Consider the following 27,457-nt stretch of genomic DNA (forward strand, 5'->3'; position numbering starts at 1 on the left):
ACATTCATGCCCATACCTTTCAGACTTGATTCAATAGCTACACAACCAGCACTAATGGGAATACTTATGCAGAATCCTTGCTGGAGGAGAAGGTGAAGAGAAGGATGAAACAAACTCTATTTCATAGTTCATGCTGACTTGGTTTTGAAACGTGCTTACATTCATCAATGGGTGGTTATTTGTTAAGAGGACTGGGAAATTAGTATTTAACTTTAATTCAAAAAGTTTTGCATGACCAATAAAGCATTGGAAATTAAAGGATTGTCTCAATTTTAAGCTGGACATTTATACGTTTTTTTTAAATATGGAATCCATTAGCTGCAATTTAAAGCAGAAGAAAGATAACTGGTGTGCAATGTCTGATGATTATCCAAGTTGCATGGATAGGTTGTCAAGACTACCACGATCAACATTGTAAAGCTACATCAGTGAATACTTCTACCATTAAAAAAAATGAAACAGTACACACACTGTTAGAAACAGGAGGCATTGTACATATATTCAGGACCATACTCATGTACATCTTTTGTGCCACTGAGAATTCAAACATTTCAATATTAACTAGGTTTCTTTCAGAAACTAGTATACAATGGGTTAAACAACCTAAATTAAACTTGGCAAGCTATTCATAAGGAAGCACAAAAAAATTTAGTTAGAATTTCAGAAGTTAGAAAATAGCCATTCGAACAATCTACATTAGATGTAGATTATTGAGGGAAAAAATAATGAAGACAGAAGGCCAAGACAAGCTTGTTGAATAATCTTAAAGACCGCATAAAGAACCAGCCTTCACAACATGAAAATAGGGATCTGGGCTTCTATTGCTTTAGCATTCTAATCTAAGCATTGATTTCTATGACTAAATGTTTTTGAGAATCAGAACATGATAAAGGAACTACAACATCGACAGGGAAGAAAAACAGTCTTAACCAAAACTTTGATTACAGTAGTTTTTTAAATACTATTTGTCGGTTGCGAGTACTCGGTTTCTAAACCAGTGTAAAATACAAGTAATATATGAACTAAAAGTAGAAATTTGGGACTGTAAAGTGAAGAAGAAAACAATCCTACTGAAAATGAGAAGGCAAGAATCCCTAATGGGCAAGCACAAAAATGTGTCAACAAATTATAGAACAGATATTCTGCAGACTTTTTTTTACCAGATTTGGAGTCATTGATGGTCACAGGTGAGGAAGAGGGATATATATTTTCCCAAAAGAAAGCCATGATCTGCATACGTGAGCATCCGATGGGTAAATCTCTCTTCAATTGAGATTCACAATTTTTTCACTCTCTTTCAGCAAAGAAACTTGAGACCAGCCTCTGCTTGTCAGAGCAATGAACAATATTCAATAAGAATCCGTTTTTTGGCAATGCCGAACAGCATCAGTAAAACACAATGCTTTCAGCCAGTGCAGTTTACTATCCAGAGGAAAAACAAAAGATGCAATGACACAACCTAAGTTTGGTGTCACGTCATTCGGTAGGCACATGCAAGTGTCATCACGCCGGCGTGCACGTACAGAATAAGGCAGGAGCCATTAGCCACTTTTCCCCAAAGCGCTTTGTTGGAGGGCCAGCAGCAATCTTTAACAAGTAGAACTGCAGGATAGGCAGGGCAACGGATGAGCGGATTGGGGAGCGACAGGAAGCGGGCGAGAGGAACACGGAGAAGCACACAAGGCAGACTGCACACAGATGGTGGAGCAGGGTAAAAAGCACATGCAAGAGAGAGCAAACAAGCAGTTAGCAGGTAGAGAGCAAACACAGAGCGGGGTCTGCTTGGCAGACGAGGGAGAGGGATACAAAATGGGGAAATATCTAGTACACACATGCACTCTAAACTAAGCAGTGGAAAGATACAAGTCAATCAGTCAAGAGGAGGCTGTGCTCCAAGAGCAAACACAAGACGGAAATGGAAAGGGATCTACGGATTTTGATCTCATACCTATGGGTCTTTGCTGAAGGCATCTGTTCATAGTTATCTTTTTCAATGAAGTGATGCAACCATTGCTCATCCTTAGCTGGTGATCGTTTTGTCACTGAGTGAATGGATGACTACATGTTTACCACTACGGTAAACTGAGAACATGTTTCTATGAAACTGCTACAATCTGCATACATTTCCATGCATGTTCGTGAGTAATCTCTTGAAGACACTAAGTCTGAGAATCATAATGGTGGGAGGAAATCAACAATGTAGATTATCATAACTTTCAAGGAAGTTTTTGTCAACCAGCACCTTTTACACTAAGAAGCCTTCTAAGAAATATAATGAGTTATAAATCATATTAGTGTGCACAAACCTTCACATTTTGACTTTATTATGCTAGTATAATCACTTTAGATATTGTGCTATTAATCACACCTATTGCCCTGAACATACCAACTATTTGAATCAAATGTGATTGTAATTTGCTATTAGTTCAAGGCTTCCTGTCATACTAAACAGGCTTGCTAGTTTTTGTGGCTCTAGTAGGCCCAGAAGCCATTGGGCTCATCGTTGTGCCTTGCGCATTTCATAGTATCCTTACTTTTAAATCGAGCAAGTGGAAGCAGGATTTTGTTAGAAAAATTAGGCTAGAATTGTACATCTGAATGGTATCTTCCCCGCAAAGCTCTTCCGTGCTTCCTTGGAGTGGTGGGGGATACATTTAGATCAGCTTTCACTGATAGTAACATGTTTCTGTCAGATGATTAAGCTTAATTAGCTTGTACTGAAACAAAAAAATATATTCCTGGGGTGATTTTCTATGAATTTTAGCTCCATGCTCCATCTAACCATTTTCTAGAAAGAGCCCTGGTTAGTTGATCTTTTTCAGTGCTGCTTGCTATTTTGCATTAAACACTAGCTGGACTTTAGGTTTCCTGACATTTGTTTTATTGTTAACATTAGCATTTTGTGACTGTGTAATGATGGACTCAGTTGACGTACCATGGCAGCAGACATACTAGTGGATATGAGGAGTGTGAACATGTATTTGTAGGCTTAAGTATTATAGACCGTTCTGGAATCCACGTGTTAATACAATTATTACAGAGCTGTATATTTCTAGTACCAAGGCATGCGGGATTTTTCCCAGTGCAGTAAATGAGATAAGAAGGAACAACAAAAAGTATTGGTGGATTAGTATGGAGTATTTTTTTCTGTGTATTGGGAACTTGTTTGTTTTTTATCCTGTGGAATATACCTTTGCTCTAGGTGTCGTGGCCGAGCAGCAAAGCAAGATGGCAGCACCGTGAAAGAGCTTGGACAGCCGAAGCAATTATCCTCAAGAAAAAACCTTTAATTGCAGTTTTCCGCCTACTGACCAATCGCCTACTACTTAAACAAGATGCGGAGCAGCCAAAATTCAGATGAGCAGACTTTACTGACTGACAGGGTGGCCGCCAGTCAGAGGAAACTGAACAAGTTCTGCGGCCTGCACGCTTGACAAGGCAGAAAAACCCCTGGAAACCTGGTGAAGGGACCGACTTACTGGAGAGGAGGTGTAGATGAAAGGCTGGACACAGCTGCTGGCTTGAATACAGAACTGAGTTTTTCTTCCTGACAGAACATTCAGCAATGCTGGTAAGTGGCACAAGGAGTCACTGGTGAGCAGCGACTGATGCGTGCCGATATGGAGGGTGTGTGTTGAGTGGATAGTAGAGTCAGAAACACCTTTTAAGAGATGGTGAGACTGCAAATTGCCCTAAGAAGCAGCATGAACAGAGTTGGACTCTGACCTGCAGAGTGGATCATCATCTGGCAGGGAGCTAACAGCTCAGTAGATGGAGTCGCAGTGGCACTAGATTGGTCTTGGGGAATCAGGATGCAAAGGTACGCCCTAGTTCAAGTTCAAGTTCAGCATTTGTATAGCGCACTACTCACCCAGAGGGTCTCAAGGCGCTTGAGGGAGGGGGGTACTTACTTATCGAATAACCAGGTTTTCAGTTGTTTTCTGAAGGAGGGGTGGTTCTGTGTAAGGCGGAGGTGGGTGGGGAGAGAATTCCATGTTTTCGCCACTAAGTAGGAGAAGGATCTTCCCCCCCATGGTGGATCTATGGATGCGTGGAATTGCGGCGAGGGCATGATTGGACGATCGTAGTTGTCAGGTGGGGGTGTAAAAGGATAGGCGTGTGTTGAGGCATTCGGGTCCTAGGTCGTAGAGGGCTTTGTGTAGGTGGGTGAGGAGACGGAACGTTATTCTCTTGTTGACGGGGAGCCAGTGGAGGTCTTTTAGGTGACCGGAAATGTGAGCTTGGCGGGGGATGTCTAGTATGAGTCTGGCTGAGGCGTTTTGGATGCGTTGGGAGTTTTTTCTGTAGTTTGGCTGTAATTCCGGCGTAAAGGGTGTTTCCGTAGTCCAGTCGGCTTGTGACCAGTGCGTGGGTGACCGTCTTTCTTGTTTCGGGGGGGATCCAGCGGAAGATTTTTTTGAGCATACGTAGGATGTTGAAGCATGATGATGAGACGGCGTTGACTTGTCTGGTCATCGAGAGGGAGGAGTCCAGGATAAAGCCCAGGTTACGTGCGTGGTCCGTAGGAGTGGGTGCGTTTCCCAGGGCCGGTGGCCACCATGAATCGGCCCAGGCTGAGGGGGATGATCCTAAGATGAGGACTTCCGTTTTGTCCGAGTTCAGTTTTAAACGGCTGTTCTTCATCCACTCGGCTACTTCTTTCATCCCTTCGTGTAGGTTGGTTTTGGCGGTGTTTGGGTCTTTGGTGAGGGAGAGGATCAGCTGGGTATCGTCTGCGTAGGAGATGATGTTGAGGTTGTGTTGGCGCGCGATGGATGCGAGGGGACTCATGTAGACATTGAAGAGGGTGGGACTGAGTGATGATCCTTGTGGTACGCCGCAGATGACTTCGGTGGCCTCTGATCTAAAAGGGGGGAGGCGGACTCTCTGCCTTCTTCCGGCGAGGAACGAGATGATCCAGTCCAATGCTTTTCCTTGTATTCTGGTGTTGTTGAGGCGTTGTATAAGGGTGCTATGACAGAATGTGTCGAAGGCTGCTGAGAGGTCAAGTAGGATGAGGGCAGTTGTTTCTCCGTTGTCCAGTAGTGTTCAAATGTCGTCTGTTGCTGCGATGAGGGCGGTTTTGGTGCTGTGTTTGGCTCGGAAGCCGGACTGTGATGGGTCGAGGGATTTGTTGGATTCGAGGAAGGCGGCGAGTTGGCTGTTGACGGCTTTCTCAATGACTTTGGCAGGGAATGGGAGGAGCAAGATGGGGCGGTAGTTCTTGAGTTCAGTGGGGTCTGCTGTGGGTTTCTTCAGGAGGGCGCCGAGTTCGGCATGTTTCCAGCTTTCTGGGAAGGTAGCGGAGTTGAGGGAGCAGTTGATGACGTCTCGGAGATGGGGTGCGATAATGGAGTCTGCTTTGTTGAAAATGTGGTGGGGACATGGGTCGGTTGGCGATCCTGAATGGATGGAGATCATCAGGCGGATGGTGTCTTCAGTGGTGATTGGGTTCCAGGCGCAAAGGTTGTTGGGGGGGAGGGGGGGGTTCAGTTCGGAGGCGGGTGGGGTGGACAGGTCTCCGGACTGCTTTTCGAAGCTGTTATGTATGTCAGCGATTTTGTTGTGAAAGAATGAGGATAGGGAGTCGCAGAGGTCTTGGGAGGGAATGATGTCGTTGGTTACGGCGGAGGGGTTGGTGAATTCTTTGACGATGTTGAATAGTTCCTTGCTGTAGTGGGCTTTGTTGTCGAGTCGATCCTTGAATGATGCTTTCTTGGTGGATCGGATCAGTTGGTGGTGTTTGCGGGTAGCGTTTTTGAAGGTGGCCAGGTTGTCAGTGGTTGGGTTTTTTCTCCAGGCTTTCTCGAGGGTGCGGCATATCTTCTTTGATTTCTTAAGTTCATCGTTGAACCAGGGTGCTTTTTTGCTATCTTTCTTGATTTGATGTTTTTCTTGGGTGGTAATTCGTCAGCGCTGTGGGTGATCCATTGTGTGAGGTTGATGGCTGCTTGATTTGGGTCCAGTGATTTGGCAGGAGGGTTTTGGTGAAGCGATGTGAAGAGCTGGTCGGTGATAATGTTAGGGGTAGCAAGAGATATGAGGTAAGTAATAGCCCAGTAGCTAGTAGCCCAGAGAAGACAGCCCAATCATGTTCATAGCCAAATAGTACTCCGCTGCGGGGATCAGTGTCTGGATAACATATGGAAAGCGCTCTTGGCACTGACTATGAAGGAAGCCAGAGATACCATGAGGTGACGACCTACTGTCAACTATGGGTAAGGGAGACGCTAAACAGTCTCAGTTGGTCTTCAATGCAAGGAAACGCACCAAACAGAATCTAAAAGCTCACATACTTAAGATCAGGATGATACGCCTGGTGGGGACTCCTCCTCAGCAATGGAAGTCAAATTCTTACTACTAGAGATACATTCAAGCCTCACTCCCATAGACTCCAAAAGTGACTCATTAACAAAAAGCATGGATGATTTGAAGGAAAGGTTAGACAAAAAACATCCCCACATAACAGCTGCAGAACAAAAGATCTCAGACATAGAGGATGACAATGATATGCAATCCAAAACTGTGAAAGAGATGCTGGAGGAGATGAATTGGATAAACTGAAAAATTAAGATTTGGAGGCCCGCTCGCGATAGAGAAATATACTAATCACTGGACCTTCTAAATCTATGCATTAGACAAACTGAGGTCTATGTTGAAACAAACACCACTCTTTGGCTCAGACACCCTCTCAGCCCCTTGGCCGATACTGGGTGCAGCCCAGCAAACAATAGCTTGAGAATCCAATGAGATATAGTATGAAGGAATATACATCTCATTCTAGCCTGACTTTACGCAATGGCTCAGGATGCCCAGAGAAAATGTTTTCCTGTCAAGAAGTTGCAAGAACGTGACATCCGGCATGCCATGCTACTCTGCTTTGCATGGTAGGGTAAAACACATCTTTTTGCTGACCCCAGAGACTCCACTACCTTTATCCACAAGCATATGCCTCCACGTGGCGTAACTCTGGCTCATGATAATTCTGAAAGCCAGTCATCCTTTGTAGAGATTGAAAGATCACGCTACTTATAGGGTGAAGGTTTTCATTTGGATATGGCTATCGGCTGAGATTATGCGGTCTACCTGTCATTCTTGCACAGAACAGCTTTGCATTATGCTTTGAGTACACTGTTCTACATTTGATATAAGTGCCCCATTAGAGGGAATATGCTCAAAGTGTCCTCACGGATCTTATTATTGTAATGCTGCTCTACCTAATGTGCTTAATGATCCATCAGTAGGTTTAGATATAATGCTTATTGCTCTTGCCGCTCCCGGCTATACGTCTGCATGGAAATCTGTCTACTAAAGCTTGAGTTAACTTGCTCTGAACCTGGAATCGTTGGGATTGTAGGACTTGGGCATTTCACTGGGAGATTTGGTACTGGTGTGGGAAGGGAAGACGAGAGTTCATAGATAGGGCAGATATCAACTGTGACAATAAATGATACTCACTCGCGAAGTTCCAAGTGACAGCTGTACAAACACATCGCTACGAACATAGACCTCACACATTAAAGTTGGCAATGTGGAATATAAAAGGACTGAATAAATCCTGCAAATGCAGCCAAACCCTGGCATATATGAATAGACATGGAGTGGATATCATGCTATTGCAGGAGACACATCTTTTCCCCAATTAACCTAGTAATTCGGCACACACATGGGGCACTCATCGCTACTTCTTCTCGTCCTCCAATTCTTATAAAGAACGAGCGGTACAATTTCACCATATAAAACTACTAAACGATCAAGAGGGATGGCATATTATACTACAAGGGGTGTTTAATCTCACCCAAATTACTTTAATCAATAATACGTGTAGTCCAGAGGTTTCTTTAAATGTTATGAAACTCTGCTAAATCCACGCATGATTATAAAAGGTGGAGATTATAATGTTACGCTCAATACTGAGCTAGACTGTACTGACCCAAGGTATAGAAGACAAACCACATCCAGAAATACATTGCTACATATTATGCAGTACTATGATCTAGTAGATAAACGGAGGATGAGACCCCGACTCAGCTAGAGTATACTTTTCACTCATCTGTCTAGAAGTTCTCTTCACAAATTGATTTTGAGATTGGCTCTGGGGGTGGTGTGGGATGGACAGGAGAGGTTGGGCGCCTGCCTGAGACATTGTCTGATCATTCCCTAATCATATTAACACTAACATTGCCCATGGATTTGTGCACTGTATTCATGTGGTGACTCTAACCCAAGAATCTCTTGGACTTAGTTCTTAACCCCTTGCACGCGTCTGGAATTTCCCCCGCGGTGCGGGAAGATTCCATGCATGCGCAGATCATAATGGCTCCCGGCCTTCCGATACACACGCCCACCGTGACGTGGAAGGGGTTAAGAAAGAACTCAGACAAGCTAATAAGAACTACATTGAGGCAAAAAAAAAGCTTGGTCTCTTCCATGGAAATAGTGTGGAAATCCTTTAAGACTATATCATTCGGGGTGAATGTTTAGCAAAAGAGAATGGTATTCTTAAATTGATCTGGACAAGGCTCACACGACTGGAGCGGAAATTACAAATCAAAGGACAACACTATGATGCCACGCATGATAAAATGGACCTAGACCCGAATGCATATTAAACTGGAGGAATTCATGGAGGAGAGAGAGCTTAAATTTATAAGTAAATATAAACTGGCAAGGACCTCTGGTGAAGGAGACAGACTAGGACATACCCTAGCTGAACTTCTAAGACCACACTGGGCTGCAACTTGCATAACACATATAAACACATTCAGGGGATCAGACAGAGTATGGCCCTCCCAAAATGCTAGAAACAGTTTTAGAGTTCTTATACATTCAGATCTGATATCCATAAATATTTACACTGGGCCACACTGGCATGGTTGGGGCTATAAAAGCATACCTTGCTATACCAACCAATCACTAAAGAAGAAAAAAACAGCAATTAAATAGTTAAAAAATGGTTACGCTCCTCGAAGAGATGGCCTTGCTGTTGAATTCTATAAGGAATATGCAGAGGACCTAACTCCCACCCCCCTAGAGGTTTACAACGAACTACATCAATTGAGAAGACTCTCCCAACTCATGAGATAAGCCATTGTGGTAACCATTCTAAACCAGATAAACTTCATGAGAGCTGTGACTCATCCCTCTCTGTCCCTCTTCAATTGAACAGTTAAATTGTAACCAAATCCTACTCCAACTGCTTAGAACAGATCAATCTGGCTTCACACCGAGTAGGTCCACTGCTGACAATTTACAAACATTAACTCAAATCTAACCTATAACTTGCAGTCTGACAAACTATCTAATTCTACTATCTTTAAAAACTGTAATATCGCAAACAATCCAACAATCAAAACCCCTTTAAGCTGTGTTGGGGTGATATTAACAATCTGCTTCATAGTTCAATTGCAGCACACTTGTCTAATGGTAGCAAATTGTTATTTGTTTTTTTGCTACAGTCAACGCAAGCCCTGATGAATCATGACAGTGCAGAGTGCAACCTAACTTGTTACACTACATGGTCATTTTAGCAAAACAATACCGCAAACATGCACAAACCCAGAAACCTTATAAATCTACCCAATAAATCAATATCTGTAGATGGGAACAGTACATTGCCTTTTTATTGCAAAGGGCAGGAAAAGTAACATTCCTCTACTTAACATTCAAGAGCCTGACAATTTGCCCTTAATTCCTCGACTCATAGAACATCGGGGATAATGACGATAATCCTAATAATAATAATAATACTGGCACAAACGATGACCACATTAGGACTCACGGACATATGGCGATGGCGACACCCCACACAACAAGCCTACTCCTTTTACTCGGGGGCACACAAAGTCTTTTCCAGGCTAGATTATCTGTTTATGGCTAGGCAACACTTAACGGCGGAAGATGTAATGGACTACAAGGCGAGGGGTATTTCTGACCACTCACCCCTTTACGCGAAAGTGGGGGGGGCGAGACGGAGGAGAGGAACTGAATGGCGCCTGGCGGCATGGGACATCCACTCCCCAGAACTTGCCAGCGGAGTCAGGGCAGACATTAAAGTGTACATAGCCGAAAATGAAGGGTCAGTTACCTCTAGGATAACCCTCTGGGAGGCGATGAAGCCAGTACTACGAGACAGAATACAGGGCAGGCTGAAAGAGGCGAGACGGAGGCAGCAGGAGGAAGTGGCAGCCCTGGAGGCCTCCATACTGACACTGGAGGAGGACTATCAGGCACATAAGGGGGAGGACACGTTGCGGCGCCTGCTAGATACCCAGCGGACATATAGGGAGCTGGTCTCCAATGAGGCGAAGACACAGTCGCTAGCAACTCTACATCGTCTGTACGATGTGGGGGATAAATCGGGTAGGCTCTTGGCCTGGCTCAGCAGGAGAGACAGAGATGCACGGTGGGTGGAACAAATCAAAACGGGGGATGGTGGTGTGTGCTGCACCGACGCTGCGATAGCGGAGGCGTTCGCGACCCACTACGAGAGATTCTACACAGCTAGGGACCTAGGGGACGTAGATGTGGCGCTGCAATACCTGGAACAGACTGAGATACCAATCCTATCACCTGAGTCCAGTGCGGCCCTAGATGCCGACATAACGCTGGACGAGATTGCGGACGCCATAGCAAAACTAAAAACGGGCAAGACGCCGGGCCCCAACGGGTTCCCAGCGGAATTTTTCAAAAAAGCGTCGGACCTCCTGACCCGGCACCTCAAAAACCTCCTTACTGAATCTTTCTAACAGAACGCGCTGCCACCAGACCTCGCGCTGGCCACCATCGTGCCGATCCACAAAGAGGGCAAGCCTAGAGAGGACTGTGCATCATATCGCCCCATTTCCCTCCTTAATATCGAAGTGAAGGTATTAGCGACCATCCTGGCAACACGCATGAGGGCGGTGATCCCAGACCTGATACATATGGACCAGTCGGGGTTCCTCCCGGACAGGGCGACAAAACTAAACCTTCGACGCACCCATAACTGGCTGCAGGAGGTCAAGGGAAGGAGCGAACCTCACTGGTTCCTCTCCCTTGACGCAGAAAAAGCATTTGACGCGGTCCACTGGCCCTTCCTTATGGCGGTGCTCCAGCGGTTTGGCTTTGGTCCGGCGATCTGCGGCTGGGTGCGGCTCCTATATCATGCCCCGAGAGCTCGAGTGAGAGTGAACGGAAAACTATCCCGCGAATTTAAGGTCGCAAGGGGCACACGGCAAGGGTGCCCGCTATCCCCCCTACTGTTCACACTTACCATCGAAATCCTGGCAATTAATATTAGACGGAACCCAAACATCCATGGCTTTTCATTAGACTCCCCAGGGACGATGCAGGAAAAGATATCGCTCTACGCGGATGATGTGCTCCTATACGTCACCAACCCCGACATAACAGTGCCAGAATTATTCCGGGAACTGGGCAGCTTTGGTTCGCAGGCGGGCCACACCATCAATTGGCACAAGTCGGTTCTATATGACCCGCAAGGGAGAGAGCAGTGGGGAAACATCCCAGAACGCCTGGTCACGACGTCCACGGGCTTTCTATACCTGGGGATATATATCACCCGGGATGAGAAACTCTCCTTCTCCAAAAATATAGACAGAATCATGGGAGACGCGGTGAGGGACATGGACAGATGGAAACGGTTACTGCTCACGCTCCTGGGACGGGCAGCGATGTACAAAATGATCACCCTGCCTAAGTTCCTCTATGCACTCCAGAATGAATACTACCCGCTCCCGCCCGATACGCTACGGAAAATACATGCAGATCTCCGTACCTTCCTATGGCTGGGAAAGCAGCCGCGAATAGCTCTACAGACACTCCAGCGACACCAATATAGTGGGGGCATATCTTTACCGAATCTGGAGGCCTACTACTGGGCGGAACACCTGACGCCCATAAACGAGTGGATCCATGTCCAGGCGGACCACCCGACGTATATGTTGGAAAGACACACACTATCGAACAGAACCATTCTCTATTATTTGTATGGTGGTAGGATCGGGGAATCGCTGCTACCGGCGACGTCAATCACACTAAAGGCATGGCGGCAAGCCACCAAACGCATGGGCTGGGAGGGAAAGCTCACCAGACAAACACCATTGTGGCACTGCCGGTGGCTCCCGGAACTTGGTAAACTCAGAGGCTTCCAACGCTGGGACGATATAGGTATGTCCCACATAGGCGACATGATCTATAGGGGAGAATTGAAGACGTTCCAGGCTCTCAAGACGGAATTTGGGCTCAGCCACACACAATTGTTCAAATACATGCAATTGAGACACGCTTGGAGGGCACAAAAGCTACAACTCGCTGACATACCTGAGTATGCGCCACTAGAGGGGAGACTACTCCAGGAACACATATTGGGTAAAGCGGTCTCCCTCACCTATAAGACCTTGACTAATAATATGCTGGGCGACCTAGTGAGACTGAGGGGAGTGTGGGAGGCAGAGGTGGGTGAGATGGAAGATATTGATTGGGAGATGGTCCTTATGCACCCCCGGGAGGTGGCGATCAAGTCCAGGCTCCGCCTCATCCAGTTAAACGTGCTACACAGGACGTATTTTGATAGAGTGAAACTGCTCAGAATGGGGAAAATAGCAGACTCCGCATGCTTAAGGTGTGGTAGTCAGCAGGGGCACTTCTATCACACCCTTTGGCAATGCACAAACATACAAAACTACTGGACAGACATCTTTACAGAGCTGGGGGAGGTTTTGGGGGTGGAACTCACTCAAGAACCTAAGTTAGCCCTACTGGGCCTGACCACTGAAGTGGACCTGCCTCGCCCCCTGCTCATTTTTCTGGTTCTGGCGCTTGTAGTCGCCAAGCGGGACATTGCAAAATATTGGGGAGCAGCAGAATCGCCGACCCTTGAGGAATGGAGGCGGGGGCTTGACCTTTACATGGCAGCGGAGAGGGTGACCTATAAAGCGAGGGGATGTCCCAAAAAGTTCCGAAGGGTGTGGGCCAAGTGGAGACAGTATCACGGTCTGGAGGGAGGGCGATGAGGGAGAGTGCCAAGGGGAAAAAAGGAGGACTGGAATATGGACTGTGTAATACTGGGGTGTGTGTGGACTATGCCACCCAACAATGAGGTACCTCCGGCACATGAGACCCCGTGGGGAAACGGAAATGCTGAAGTTGGAGGTTGCTAGGGGTGGGGGGAGGGTGGGAGTGGGAAGGGTGGTTGATAGATTGGTATATGTACATGACCAAAGACTCTTGAAAACGACCCAAGGTGTATCAAGTGGCTGAACAGTTGACAAGTTGAAGGGGGGGGGGGGGAAGGGGAGTTGAGGGTTCAATGGGATTCAAGCCCATTTCACAAAAGCAGATATTTACTGTGATGTAGACTATCCACGCCGGCTAAATTGGTTTGCCTTCAACATACATCCTGCAAGCGCCGCCCGGCCTCCGGGATGTGGGCTGAACGGCTGTGTGGCAAAGTGTTTTATATGCATATTACCTCTCCCGCTTCTGGGACGGCGGACAAATCGCATACCATGCTGGTCTTTTCTGCAATAAAAATAAGTTACAAAAAAAAAAAATAATAATAATAATAATAATGCGTTTCCTATATTCTCAATGTGTGTTCGTTCCAGGTGCACTGCATGTCCGCTTCACACGTCTGGTCTGTTTAGTTAGCTAGAATGAGATTGGGTTAAAAAATATATATAATTAAGAATGGCAGGGTTGATCCGAACAAGCTCTGACTGCGTGTGCAGGTGGGATTGAATAGTGAAAATGAACAAATAAACTGCTGATTAACCAATAAGTTATGCCACACGGCTCTAGCAAGTATCTTTCACTAGGAACCTGAGCTGTGAAGCAGCAGCGTTTAGCAGTATGTTTGGCCACTTGACTGCCTGGCCCCTGGTTTGCCTCTAGCTGCAGGTCAGCCATGGCCCTCATGGAGTGAGCATAAATGTCATTCAGATAGTCTTTCTTGGTTAAAGTATCGCAGACTTTAATACAGAGAGTAAGCTAACACGAAATCATGCGTTTCGTAACCGATTTGCTCTTGTTTGCGCCGGTAAAGTCTACCAAGTGTTGATCATCTACTAGTCACATGCGGTCAATATAATATGACACTGCACGCCTCGGGTCCAGTCTGTGCGTCTGCTTTTCCTGTTTGGTGGGATGAGAAGAGGGAAGAGCCATGGAGTGGCCTACATGTAATGCAGACACAACTTTAGGTAGGAATGATCTTCAGGTGTGTAGATTGGGGGAAGACACATCCACTAGTGCAGATCCAAGAGGACAGAACTGAACATTGGCCCCTGACTAAAGCTGGGTCCCTGAGGCTGGAGCCACTGTTTTCTCAGGAACAACTGAAAGACACTCATACAGGAACAACAGGATGCCTGAGCCATCAGACCAAAGAGGCCTTTGTTTTGCAGAAACTGGATCAGCATCTGAACCAGAAACCTGGAAAGTATTTCTCAAATGTCTGCAGGCAGAGGAAAAGCCTTCATTCAGTGTGTGCTAGCACAGCTCTCATGAACGTCAGCCTCTTTAGGAGAGACTAGATTGGACTTCTTGGTAATAACCGTGAAGCCTACATTGTGAAGAAGGGCAATGGCTTGCTTAAGCTGTTTCATGAACAGCGAAGTAGGCCCCGTCTTCACCAATCATTCTAGACAAAAATAGATGGACAGCCGACCTTTGCAGTGCAGTCATCACCACAGCCCGCACTCTGGTGAAAATTCACAATACAAGCATCAGCCCAAACTGAAGAACTACGAGCTGTCAGTCAATGAGACCCCTCAATGTACCTCAAGTAGCATCTGTGAGTAAGTAATATTGGCAGATGAAAGCAGGTGACCTGCAGCCCCAGGGATGTCAACCAATGCCAAGCTCCGAAGGCCAAGAGCACCAGGCCGAGGGCAGCATTTTGAAATTGTCCAGCCAAATGAAAAGATTCAAGAGGCGAAGGTCCAGGATGGGCTGGAGGCCGGTCTGTTTTGTGAACTAAGAAGTAAAGGCAGAGAGGCGTGACATGCAAAGGCAAGATTGCCAGAGACGGACTCTGCCGCTGAGAGTACAGCCTCTTAGCCTCTCTGTCTGGAATGGCCATAGGAAAGGTACTGGGGATTAACATAGTAGAGGAAGCTTAGACCATTAAAAGCTATGGTGAGATGCAGCTCTGTCTCATCAAGGATGTTGTTCGAGCAGCCCAAGAAGGATTTTGTTCGAGCAGCCAATACAAGCTCCAAGTGTGACACGTTAAAAGAGAGAAGCGGCTCTGCAAATAGCAGAGGAAGATTGTAAGATGTGTGTCAAAATGTTATATGTGGCATCAGTGGTTTGAAAAGGTAATTCCAACACTTCTGATGTTTTACATGCTGCCAAATACATTAAGAGAGTCTTTCAGAAGTCCTATGGGGGTAAGGAATGTCCCCTTTTAGGGGTGTATCTAGACAACTTGCAATTTGTAATACCAGGAAAAGGCCAGCTTGTGTATTGTAAGAGAAGAGGTGGCTGTCAGTCTCAGAGGCATCGTCCTAGGATTGCAGTCTTTACAGGACATGAAGAGAGCTTCAGAGCCTGAGGCAAAAAGTTCCTTTATAAGGGCAAATCACTGGGGTCAAAGGGAGGAGCTGTGCCAAACGTTTGTCATCCCAATTTGCTTTCGCTAGTCATATAATTACAGCCAACCTCGAATGTTTTCACTGAAGTGCTTGCATTGGATCTGAGGGCGGCACCTGCGTGATAGGTGACATATAGAATGGTCAGATTCAGATCCTAAACACCATATGCAGATGTTGTGTGGGCATGACAAGGGCATCTTTCGTCATTTACATCAGGGTTTAAAGCCAAGAAATCTTAGTACGAGACACTTTACCTAGTTACAGTTGACAGCTGAGGAATGTGGTCTGTGAAACACCAATAAGAGCCAATCCCCTGTTGATGAGGAATGAGAAAACAGGAACTGATACAATCACACCAGCTGGTACATGGCACACCTCAATTTCATCACATCCTGTGTGGGGCAGTGTCTCAGATGGAGCCACATAGCGCCATGTGGTGATGCTTGAGAGAGATTGGTGAGGGGAAATGTTTTCAGATCTAGTCTGGCACTTGTAGGATATTCAGAAGGTAAGGAACCTGGGGAACGAGTGTCCATCAGAAAGCCCGGTGTTTCTGTAGCATAGGTAATATCCATTTCTGTTCAGACTTGCCCCCAATAATGTCCTTTCTCTTATCACCAACATATTCAAATGCATGTTATCTCCGGGATCATGGCAGTGCATCTGAGGAGGGTGAAATGAGGTAACACCGACTAAAAAGGGAGTAGACATGTAGGCTTGTAACTTACCTTCCCATCGAACTTGGAGTATTCATTGAATGGGTTGTTTAGCTGCAAAGGGCACTGCTCTAGTCGGACAGACAGGATTGACTGCTTTGAAGAATTTGAGGTTTTTGCTTTAAAGTTCTTCTTCTCAAACAGTGAGCTCAATTCCTCCGCTGTGGTTGAGGAAACAAAACAAAGAACAAGACATTATGATTTATCCAATTATTCAAAATGATTTCTCATAGAAGTCAGTGAATCAAAAAATCATTTTCTTCATTGAGGAGACTCTATTCTGGCTTGAACAAAAACACGTAAAACCCAGACCTGTAAGTGACCATCTCTAAATGGTTTTCTTTAAAAACATGCATTCTAAAGGCTCATGCACTTATTCATTCAATTCATTCCACTGACTAAAAGGTGACCAACCATTGGCACTGATGAACTCTGACTTGGGAGTCACAATTTATTGTGCCTGCCAGATTCAAATGTTACAAAAGAATCAAAATCAGAAAATGAAAAACTCAACTTCAATCTACCTCGATCTGGGGATTTTTAGAAACTATGGGCCATATGTATGAAGTCTTTTTCCTATTTGCAAACTGTAAGATTCTCAGAATCGGCCCGTTTGCGAATTGAAAAAAGCTTTTGGGGGGTATCATCCCAAAAGGCCATCGCAAAATAGAGAATTATTTGGCCTTAAGGAATTGCAAATTACCACCAATTTCAAGTTGGTGGTAATTTGTTATTTTCTTTAAAAAAAAATGTTTTGATTTTTTTAAAGTGTCATATGTCGCACATACATGCCCTTAGGGCATGTATGTGCACAAAATGTTCACAAATGCATATTTAAGGGGTGCAACACGGTGTCCTTTTGGCAACCTTGAAATTGCATTCTCAATTTGTACTTCTCTAATTGGTAATCGCAAATTGAGAATGTCTTCTCAGAGGAACTCGTCAAGGATGGCCCCTATCCCCTTCATTATTTCTCCTTGCTTTGGAACCCTTGGCGGCTGCGATTCGTCAATCTCAGGTTATAAAAGTTATACCCCTTTCTATTGGAAAGTCGAAAATTTATTTATATGCTGATGATATATTACTTACCATCACTGACTTGTCTCATTCTATTCCATCCTTGCTTAAAATGATAGATGAATTTTCATCCTTTTCTGGATACAAAATAAATTGGGACAAGAGTGAAGCCCTTCTAATTTCAGATGGAACTACAAAGGCAGCAATACAGGGATTCCCCTTCCATTGGCAGCAATTTAGTCTTAAATATCTAGGGATATTAGTGAATAAAGGTGCAGAGAACATGGTTGCGGATAACATGGGTCCCCTAATTTCCCAGATGCAGCGAGACTTTGACAAATGGAAATCTTTGGGTTTATCTCTATGGGGTAGAGTCCAAGTTGTGAAAATGGTCACACTTTCCCGTTTTCTCTACACACTTGGGATGCTTCCACTTATTATCCCCTTATCTACCCTACGCCACATTGATTCTAAAATTAAATCCCTTATCTGGGGGTCCATGAAGCCCCGTTTATCGATACATAAACTTAAAGCACATCACTCTACAGGAGGATTGAGGCTCCCCTCCATTGAGCACTACTCTATGGCCTTACAATTGTCCCAGATATAGTATTTGATGGCGGATGTCTCTAGTGCACCACAATGGGTGCATGTAGAGAGATATTTGCTATCAGCTGACATGGGTTTATCGACCTTACATGGCACAGGCACCAGCCGTTCGGACCCTCACAATCCTTTATTGGCTGCAATGTGCAAGGTTTGGCAAAAAGCACATAGAATTCAAGGCTCTAACCCACACATTCATGTTAAAGCCCCAATTTGGAATAATGCAGGTATCCAAATCAAAGGTAAATCTATTCTCTGGCCTCAATGGCAAGCAGCTGGAATTGTCACATTAGAACAACTTTTGCACAATGGTAATTTTAAGTCATTTGATTCCTTAGCAAATGAGTTTGGAATTTCATTGCATCTAAAACAAAATTATATACAGCTTAAAACTCGTCTTAAAAAAATTCTAGGAGCACCTCCTTATGTTCTGCAAATTTCACCTCTAATATCTTATTTATCTATTTGGGGGAAATGTAAGGGAGTTACATCAGGAATATATAAAATATTCACATCACAATTATTCTCTCATCCCATGACTAATCATCTTAAAGACAAATGGCAAATGTGATTATCAGTTGCTTATAGTGATCAAGAATGGACGGATTTACTGCTCAATTTAGCTAAAGGTACAAGAGAAGCCAGATTAAAATTCTGTTTATTTAAATTACTTCATGATTGGCATTGGTCTCCGGTAAAACTGAACAAAGCAGGGTTACTTCCACATACTAATTGTTGGAGATGTGATAGCTATGGCTGCGATATCATACATATTTTATGTAGTTCTCCAATGATTCAATCTTATTGGAACTATATTGGACAGACGTTATGTCGTATTATCTCATTGCAATTACCACTTTCACCTTTAACAATTGTCTTTCATGATTTTAGAATACTTCCACATCTTTCTAAACCTCAGAGTAGACTTATGCATACAGCATTAGCCACTGCTAAAATTTGCATACTTAGATTATGGAAATCTCCATCTCCACCTTCTCCAGAAATTTGGCTTACAGCAATGATACAAACTGCCTCCTATGAAAGAATTATATATAATATAAATAATCAGCTGGATTTGTTTAATCAAATTTGGGCTCCTTTCTTCACCATGGATGATGTTTCTGTGGGAAATCATCCTTCTACCTCTTTACAACACACTTCTTCACCTTAACTCTTCTATTATACTTTATTTTAATTTCTTATTCTTCTTTATTACAATATATTTGCTACTGTTATTAGATATATTTGCAGCTCTGTTTTTCAATTGTACTGATATTATGATATTTAGATCATAATAGATTTAGGCTTCCACACTTAGGCTGATGACATTGTCTTCTTTCAAATAATGTACATATAGCTTTCTTATCCTCTTATTTTTAATTTTATATTGTATAGTATAGATATTATCTAATTTGTCACGATCCATGGCTTTCTCACTTTCAATGCGATGATTTACTGAAGGCGCTCTTCAGTTAATGAATGTCTGAATAACTTTATTGCATAACATATCATATATTTATTCTCTTGTTCATAACATAACGTATTGGAATAAGATGTTTATGTAATTTGGTATTTATTTCATGGATGGATTGAGATATTGTTATATTTATATATGAAATTGTCTTTAAATATGAAATGCTAATAAAAAATTATAACACAGAGAATGTCTTCTCATTCATTCCTATGGACCTCCTAGGTATTCCTTATTCGTGAATCTCAATTTGCAATTCGCAAATAAGGAATATGTAGTATTTGCAAAAATGTTTGCAAATCCTACATACATTGCATTTTGCGATTCTCTAATTGCGATTCGCTATAAATCGCAATTTGAGAATCGCAACATTCTTCTTTGATACATATGGCCCTATATCTTCAAAGACCAACATTTGAACCACTTTAAAAACCGAATGTTTATGAACAGAGTAACAGCTGATCTGACTCTAAGTAGCCAGAAACATCCTAGCAAATGGAGTAGGTCCACTGGCAATCAAATCATTGTAAGTATTCTCCATGCTGAAAAACATTTCAATCTGGACATTCTGTATCACTATGGCTACCTAACCAATATCCCTTACCACAGCGAGAAAAACAAAAACTATCTTATTTTCTGCCACCTAAAGTAGTCCAGCTCCCTGAATTTGGTGACTAACCTTGAGCCCTCATAGACTCCACCTCACCCCCCATCACCCTCTCAGCGTGGTTCAAAGTACAGCTATTGACCAATGTCCACCACAGCAATAGCACAGGCCAGTTACACATATGACCACTAACACAAAGCTACCACTCTATTTTCAACATTGAGAAGGCTGCCCTGATGCATTCTCTGAAAGGCAGAATAGTAGGAGAAGGCCAAAAGCAAGTGCTGGGAGGGTGGCCAAACCATGGTGGGTACTCCTGTAGGTTCTGATCCTCTAGCCGCATCTTGCAGCCAACTAAGCTCCTAGCCCGGGAACAGAAAGCACTGAGAAGACCTAGAGGCGATAGAAAGGAGAGACACAGCTGGGTCACCCAGCATATGGAGAGTAGAAGAAAGTAATAATCATGGAAAGATTATCTGCATTTTCCAGATCAGAAAAACCCTGATTTCTCTAAAGACGCAGCAGATGAGAAGGAGCCATTCCAATTCGTGGAGTAGAGGAGGGATGAACTCACCAATGATGAGCGAGAAATGGCCACACCACCACCCTCTAAACTCAAGGCCCTAGTTTGTGCACTTTTTCCCAGGCAGCAAGCTTGAAAGGGCAACTATAGAGACCCTTCCGCCTAATGAAAAGAAAGTGAGAGAACTAGGGCCACTCGAATGCTGGCCTTTTCTTTAGCCAGGAAATCCAGAAACCAGTGACAGGAGGACTTACGCTGGCAATGGTAATAATGGTCAGCCTTACCGTTTGCGCTTCACCCCGCTATTGATTAAAAGGTAAGCCATGGTATGCATTGACGCAACAGTCACTAATGTTAGAAAGTAAGGGTACTGGAGCTGCTGAACCTCATTAAATGATCCGATACAGTGTGCTGTTGGAGGCCACTGGGGAAAGAAAGGGTCCTCTTAAAAACACTTATTTGATTGGACACAGATGCTGGAAATGCCATTGCTGGAATACATAGCATGGAATGAATCCTAGGGAGTTAATGATAAGAGTCTACATGGGGAAAGGGGGCCTAACCCCAAACATCTCAAACTGAGATGGTTTGCTATGTGGATGTTTGAGAAAATGATAGTCTTTAAAGACAGGTAGGAGAAACAAGAGAAGGTAGCCCTGGATGCCACACAATTTCCTCACTTGTGTTCCTCTTTGCAACTGCACACATGAGAATAGAAGCATTATTTAGATTTATTGTAACAGAACCAATTAATTGCCTCAAACTTCAACTACCTTTGATCCTAAGCCAGCGGTTTTTTTTTAATTGTGAAGAGTGAGAGGGTGGCGAATCCTAGAACCCATGATCCACAATCAGGAAGTCGATGGTTCCAGATGATGGTTTTTCAGACTTTGCGATAAAAAGAAACTCCTGTTCCCGATAGCAGGGGTTCCCTTACAACTGAAAAAGAGGCAGTCAAGTGAGCTTAAATTGGTGGGCTAAGGTCATGTGAAGAAAAAACATCCAGGTCCTTCCTTCTGAGTCTAGGGGTTCAGCAATTGCAACAGAAGGAGTGGTAATGTGCAGATTTCTCCAGAGTCTAGTTATATTTCCAAAGTTGAAATAAATGATTGAGAGGCTTTGAAACAGATCATCACTAGCTGTGCGAATATTTCAATGTGGTACTTGGAACCCAGAGCCCCAGTTCTAAATTGCATTTGCAATCTTTCTATAGAACCAGTGCAACTTTCCTTCCCATTAAGCATTAAAACATCCACAATAGCCTTAACAGCAAGACAAGACTGACGAGGCCAAGTCTAGCTGCCAGTGCCTACCAGGTTAAGTCCCTGCCAACTCACCCAAGATGACGTAGGGTTGAGCTCAAGAGCAATGGGAATGTGTGTTACCCTTCTGACAGTTACCTAAAATGAAATTCGGCCCATATTTCCTGAGGAGGAATAGGAAAGAAGTCAGACACACATTTTTAGGTTTCGCTGGGGGGCAGAGCCGTTAGGCTCCTCCTCCAGAGAAATCTATTGAGTATAGTAAGCACTATGGAACACGCCCCCCCGTCCCATTGGCTAGCTCCATAAATGGAGCCTAGCCATTGGACGAGGGGCCTGTCCATCAATGCCGGACCAGACACGGGGGCGTTCCCGAGATTCTTTGGCTTTGGCGACGTCACGCGACGCCGGGAACGCCCCCGAGTCTGGTCCGGCCGGGCCGTGCTTGCTGCTGTCCTGGCTTGTGTCCCTCCTCCCGCCGTCCCCACGTTTCCCGCCTCCCTCCCAACGTCCGTGTCCTTTCCCGCCCCCCTCGTCCTCTCCCGCCCCCCTCGTCCTCTCCCGCCCGCCCCCCTCGTCCTCTCCGAGGTTTCTTCAGCCGGCCGGCCGGCCAATCCTAGCGCGGCCGGCCGGAAGTGCCCGCCCCCCCGCCGCCCAGGGGAAGAAGGAAGACGGCGGCCCACAAGAAGTATGGCGGCCCACGCGGGGCTCCCGTGGCCTGCCTGGAGGGAGCCCCGGAAGACGCGGAGGACGTTGCCGGGCAGGTGTTGCCGAGTAGGACAGCTGCAGCCCCGCGCCTCCGCCCACGGTGAGTGCTGTGTTGCTCGGGTGTTGCGTGGCTCCGCACGCAGGGTGCACACGGCTGCTGCAGCGGCACGGATCCCCTGAACGGTGTGAGGCTCTCTCTACCGCAGGAACTGCTCTCTGCATTGTCCACCCGGCGCTCTAAGTGGGTCTCTCTGTCTAGTAGGTCAGCCACAGAGGCCGACAGGGTAGTCGTGCTCTCTTCTGCGGGCGGAATCCGTTTATTCGCATCCTGTTGGACAGGCCACATGAAGGGCCGCTCCCCCTCTGCCCGACCAGGCCCGAGCCCGGTCACTCAAGTGTCACCCACCACCACTTCACGTTTTCCGTCCCCTCCGGGACCTTTGCTTCTGAACATATCGACCTCGTGGGGCCGATCCACTACTGGCCCGCGCACCCAGCCTGGGCGCCATCTTTGGACACTCCGCCACGAGGCCGCGTGGCCCCCGATCGACCCCAACCCTGGGCCTGGCCAGGCCTCAGACATCCCGGCACCACCATCCACCCAGGAGGTGAGCGGACTACTTGGCAGGTCAATGGGAGGAAGAGGTGTCGATGGTTCTCCCCCGCCAGGTGCCGCTCGCCCACAGCCTCCCCGGGCGCTGGCTCCACCCCCCTGCTGGGTGTCTGGACTCCCTCATCCCGGACCCCCCGACCTCCAAGTGCGAGGGTCCGGACATCAAAGGGCATCAGCCCTATAACTGGGGCAGCTCCAGAGCAGGAAGGCAGTTGTATCCTGGAGTCGAGAGACGCAGAGAAGAACTCATCCTTGACGGACTACTGGCGCTGCCGTAGCTCTGCCTTGCGCACATCGTCCTGCCTGTTGGCACTGCCGCAACCTTCGTAAACCTTCATCGTCGTCGGGACCTGCTGGCGTGGCCGCGGACCGTTGCAACTACCATCTTCATCGGGACCTGCTGGCTCCGCCGCGGACCGTCGCTTCTTCCGTCCATCTCGGGACCTGCTGGCTCCGCCGCGGCCCGATCATCTAGAACGCCGAGCTCGAGGATTGAGAGCTATTTTCATCTATTGGTAACAAGACTGTCCCGCTACCCTTTTCCCAACCCAGAGACCAGAATCGAGGGGACCCCTGAGTCCAGACCTCCTTGTACCATTTTACCGTACCTAAAGAATTGCTATAAAGTATCGTTGAACCTCATCCTTGTGTGGTGTACGTCTGTGGGGGGGAAGTTACTTGTCTGTACGATCGCTGGAGACGGCTCTCCCCGGAGACCTCTCCCCTTATCCTCGGCCGACCCTCCCGGTCCGTCTAACATTGGTGGCAGCGGTGGGATTCGAACCCACGCCTCGTTGGACAGGCCACATGAAGGGCCGCTCCCCCTCTGCCCGACCAGGCCCGAGCCCGGTCACTCAAGTGTCACCCACCACCACTTCACGTTTTCCGTCCCCTCCGGGACCTTTGCTTCTGAACATATCGACCTCGTGGGGCCGATCCACTACTGGCCCGCGCACCCAGCCTGGGCGCCATCTTTGGACACTCCGCCACGAGGCCGCGTGGCCCCCGATCGACCCCAACCCTGGGCCTGGCCAGGCCTCAGACATCCCGGCACCACCATCCACCCAGGAGGTGAGCGGACTACTTGGCAGGTCAATGGGAGGAAGAGGTGTCGATGGTTCTCCCCCGCCAGGTGCCGCTCGCCCACAGCCTCCCCGGGCGCTGGCTCCACCCCCCTGCTGGGTGTCTGGACTCCCTCATCCCGGACCCCCCGACCTCCAAGTGCGAGGGTCCGGACATCAAAGGGCATCAGCCCTATAACTGGGGCAGCTCCAGAGCAGGAAGGCAGTTGTATCCTGGAGTCGAGAGACGCAGAGAAGAACTCATCCTTGACGGACTACTGGCGCTGCCGTAGCTCTGCCTTGCGCACATCGTCCTGCCTGTTGGCACTGCCGCAACCTTCGTAAACCTTCATCGTCGTCGGGACCTGCTGGCGTGGCCGCGGACCGTTGCAACTACCATCTTCATCGGGACCTGCTGGCTCCGCCGCGGACCGTCGCTTCTTCCGTCCATCTCGGGACCTGCTGGCTCCGCCGCGGCCCGATCATCTAGAACGCCGAGCTCGAGGATTGAGAGCTATTTTCATCTATTGGTAACAAGACTGTCCCGCTACCCTTTTCCCAACCCAGAGACCAGAATCGAGGGGACCCCTGAGTCCAGACCTCCTTGTACCATTCTACCGTACCTAAAGAATTGCTATAAAGTATCGTTGAACCTCATCCTTGTGTGGTGTACGTCTGTGGGGGGGAAGTTACTTGTCTGTACGATCGCTGGAGACGGCTCTCCCCGGAGACCTCTCCCCTTATCCTCGGCCGACCCTCCCGGTCCGTCTAACACATCCGCAACTCTGTCTGTAATTTTCCACACCTCATGTCTGAGTAGGGTCACCTCTGATCCAGATCCTCCAATTTGTTTTCCTATGCCAGTGAATAGATTGCATATGGCCTGGAAAATGCATTCCGGGGTTATCGGCATCGCTGCTGCATCTCCTGGCGAGGTGGCGCCCTCAGACACCCTTGCAGTGCTGGTGGCATATGTGTCTATTTATGTGTGTTGCATGGTGGAAGTCTACGGCTTTCCTATCCTTAAAATACCAGGCTTTTTCCCAGTCTGGGCATGACCGCTATATAGTTATGAGGGAGGTCGAGGCTCCGTTATCAAGGTCTCCCCAGAGATTGCCAAAAATCACTAATATGTGGAAGGAAGGGTGGGCGGTGCAGAGTGTGCCCCTCCTGTGGGTGCAGTTGTGCTGTTTCCAGCATCAACTTATCTGACTCTCTAAAGTCCGCCGGCAGGTCCCACTTCGCTTATCTCCCGATGCTCCAGGACATGAGCCAGAAAATGAAGCATCCCTTTGGCTCTCCGTCACTGCCAGCCAGGTCTGGGGACGGGGCTCTTATTCTTCCCCGCAGCCTCTGCACAGAGACCCCCGGTCCGCGGCTGCCCTCTCTTCTCCAGCACCTTTCTGATGCCTGACAGCCAAGGCAAGCCCGCCCCAGCTCTCCTTGCGCTCTCTGCCTGCATGACCAGGCCTCGCAATTGAAGGTCTCCCGTCTGTCGGATAGCTCACTGTTCCTTGCCCGCACCGTGGTCTCAGCGAGCAGTGGTAGTTTCCTGCTGCGGCAGCAGTGCCAGATCAGCTGCGCGGATCAGGATACTGGCAGGCTCGGCGAGTGAGACTTGGAGTGCCTCAATATTATGCGTGGCTGGTCACGCCCTGAGTTTCATCTTTAACTTCTGCAGTTGAGCCTGCACCTTGGGTTTACTTGTTATGTAACATGGTGTGGCCTGGTAAAGGAACAGAGGGGGAATACATAAGTCTAAGGGCCTGTCTGGCACACAGGCCCTGCCATGCCTTCCTGGTGCAGCAGGCTGTGTCTGTTTCGGTATAGCGGGTGTGAACAGGCAGCCACAGTGATAGCAAAAGTGAGATAGGTTGCAAATTGTCAGTTTCATTTGCGAGGTGGGGAAAATTGGGTTGGGAGTTATACCAATGATATGCGTTTTGAGCTCGTGCACATAGATGGTAAATGTTTAAATCGGATTCCTCTAATGCTTCCTGACTGTAGGGCAGTGTCTGTATTTACCATGTCAGTCGAGACCGTTTTACAGCCCAAACCAAACAGACCAGCAATTGACGCAGTGTACAAAAGAATTCCCTGTTGAGTTGGATGGGTATATTCATGAAGAAATATGGAAACTGGGGGAGAGACACCATTTTACTAATGGCTATGCGGCCTGCGAGTGTTAGTTTTTATCCAGCAAGCCACTCCATCTTCAATTGTTGGGTTGCCTGTGCTGTTGCGTAAACTGAGTCTCTGGCTCAGCTGTAAAAGGTTTGTTTTCACGCCCATGGGTGACACAAGTGAACTTAGTCCATTGCACTAGCGCTAAATATGAAAGACCGGTATTGTAGGCCTGACGAACCCCACTCAATATATGAATGAGGTGGTGTTAATGCTTTTGGGTTACTAACACTGAGCAGTGGTAATCCAAACAATCGTTCATTATTGATTTACAGACGCAAGATCACTAGAAACAGAATATATATTACAGCAAATTTTATTTCCAAATAAATATTTTAAAACACTTTGATCTAGTCGTTTAAAATTGGTAACATCACAGAAGATCACAGAAGACTATAAAAAGTGGCTAAGCTTTCAATAACCGTGAAAACAGGGAAAAAGTGTAACATCACAATTTATAGCCCTTACACCATCACTGTGCTATGTCTAGGCGCTATGGTAGTTCTAGCAGATGAATAAAAAATAACGGACGGACTACTGGCGCTGCCGTAGCTCTGCCTTGCGCACATCGTCCTGCCTGTTGGCACTGCCGCAACCTTCGTAAACCTTCATCGTCGTCGGGACCTGCTGGCGTGGCCGCGGACCGTTGCAACTACCATCTTCATCGGGACCTGCTGGCTCCGCCGCGGACCGTCGCTTCTTCCGTCCATCTCGGGACCTGCTGGCTCCGCCGCGGCCCGATCATCTAGAACGCCGAGCTCGAGGATTGAGAGCTATTTTCATCTATTGGTAACAAGACTGTCCCGCTACCCTTTTCCCAACCCAGAGACCAGAATCGAGGGGACCCCTGAGTCCAGACCTCCTTGTACCATTCTACCGTACCTAAAGAATTGCTATAAAGTATCGTTGAACCTCATCCTTGTGTGGTGTACGTCTGTGGGGGGGAAGTTACTTGTCTGTACGATCGCTGGAGACGGCTCTCCCCGGAGACCTCTCCCCTTATCCTCGGCCGACCCTCCCGGTCCGTCTAACACATCCGCAACTCTGTCTGTAATTTTCCACACCTCATGTCTGAGTAGGGTCACCTCTG

The 27,457-nt window shown here is 46.8% G+C and overlaps 1 protein-coding gene across 2 annotated transcripts in view; it reads right to left on the minus strand.

Annotated features, from left to right (window-relative positions):
- MAPKAP1 (MAPK associated protein 1) overlaps window positions 1-27,457 on the minus strand; it is a 928,195-nt gene that overhangs the window by 714,599 nt on the left and 186,139 nt on the right. For both annotated transcript variants that reach the window (XM_086924702.1, XM_086924701.1), the window contains one exon: window positions 16,328-16,476. In XM_086924702.1, coding sequence (XP_086780828.1) covers window positions 16,328-16,476 — 149 coding nt within the window. The remainder of the gene's footprint in view (window positions 1-16,327; window positions 16,477-27,457) is intronic.

This window comes from Lissotriton vulgaris, chromosome 5 (genome assembly GCF_964263255.1).
Source record: "Lissotriton vulgaris chromosome 5, aLisVul1.2, whole genome shotgun sequence".
In the NCBI taxonomy this organism is placed as follows: domain Eukaryota; kingdom Metazoa; phylum Chordata; class Amphibia; order Caudata; family Salamandridae; genus Lissotriton; species Lissotriton vulgaris.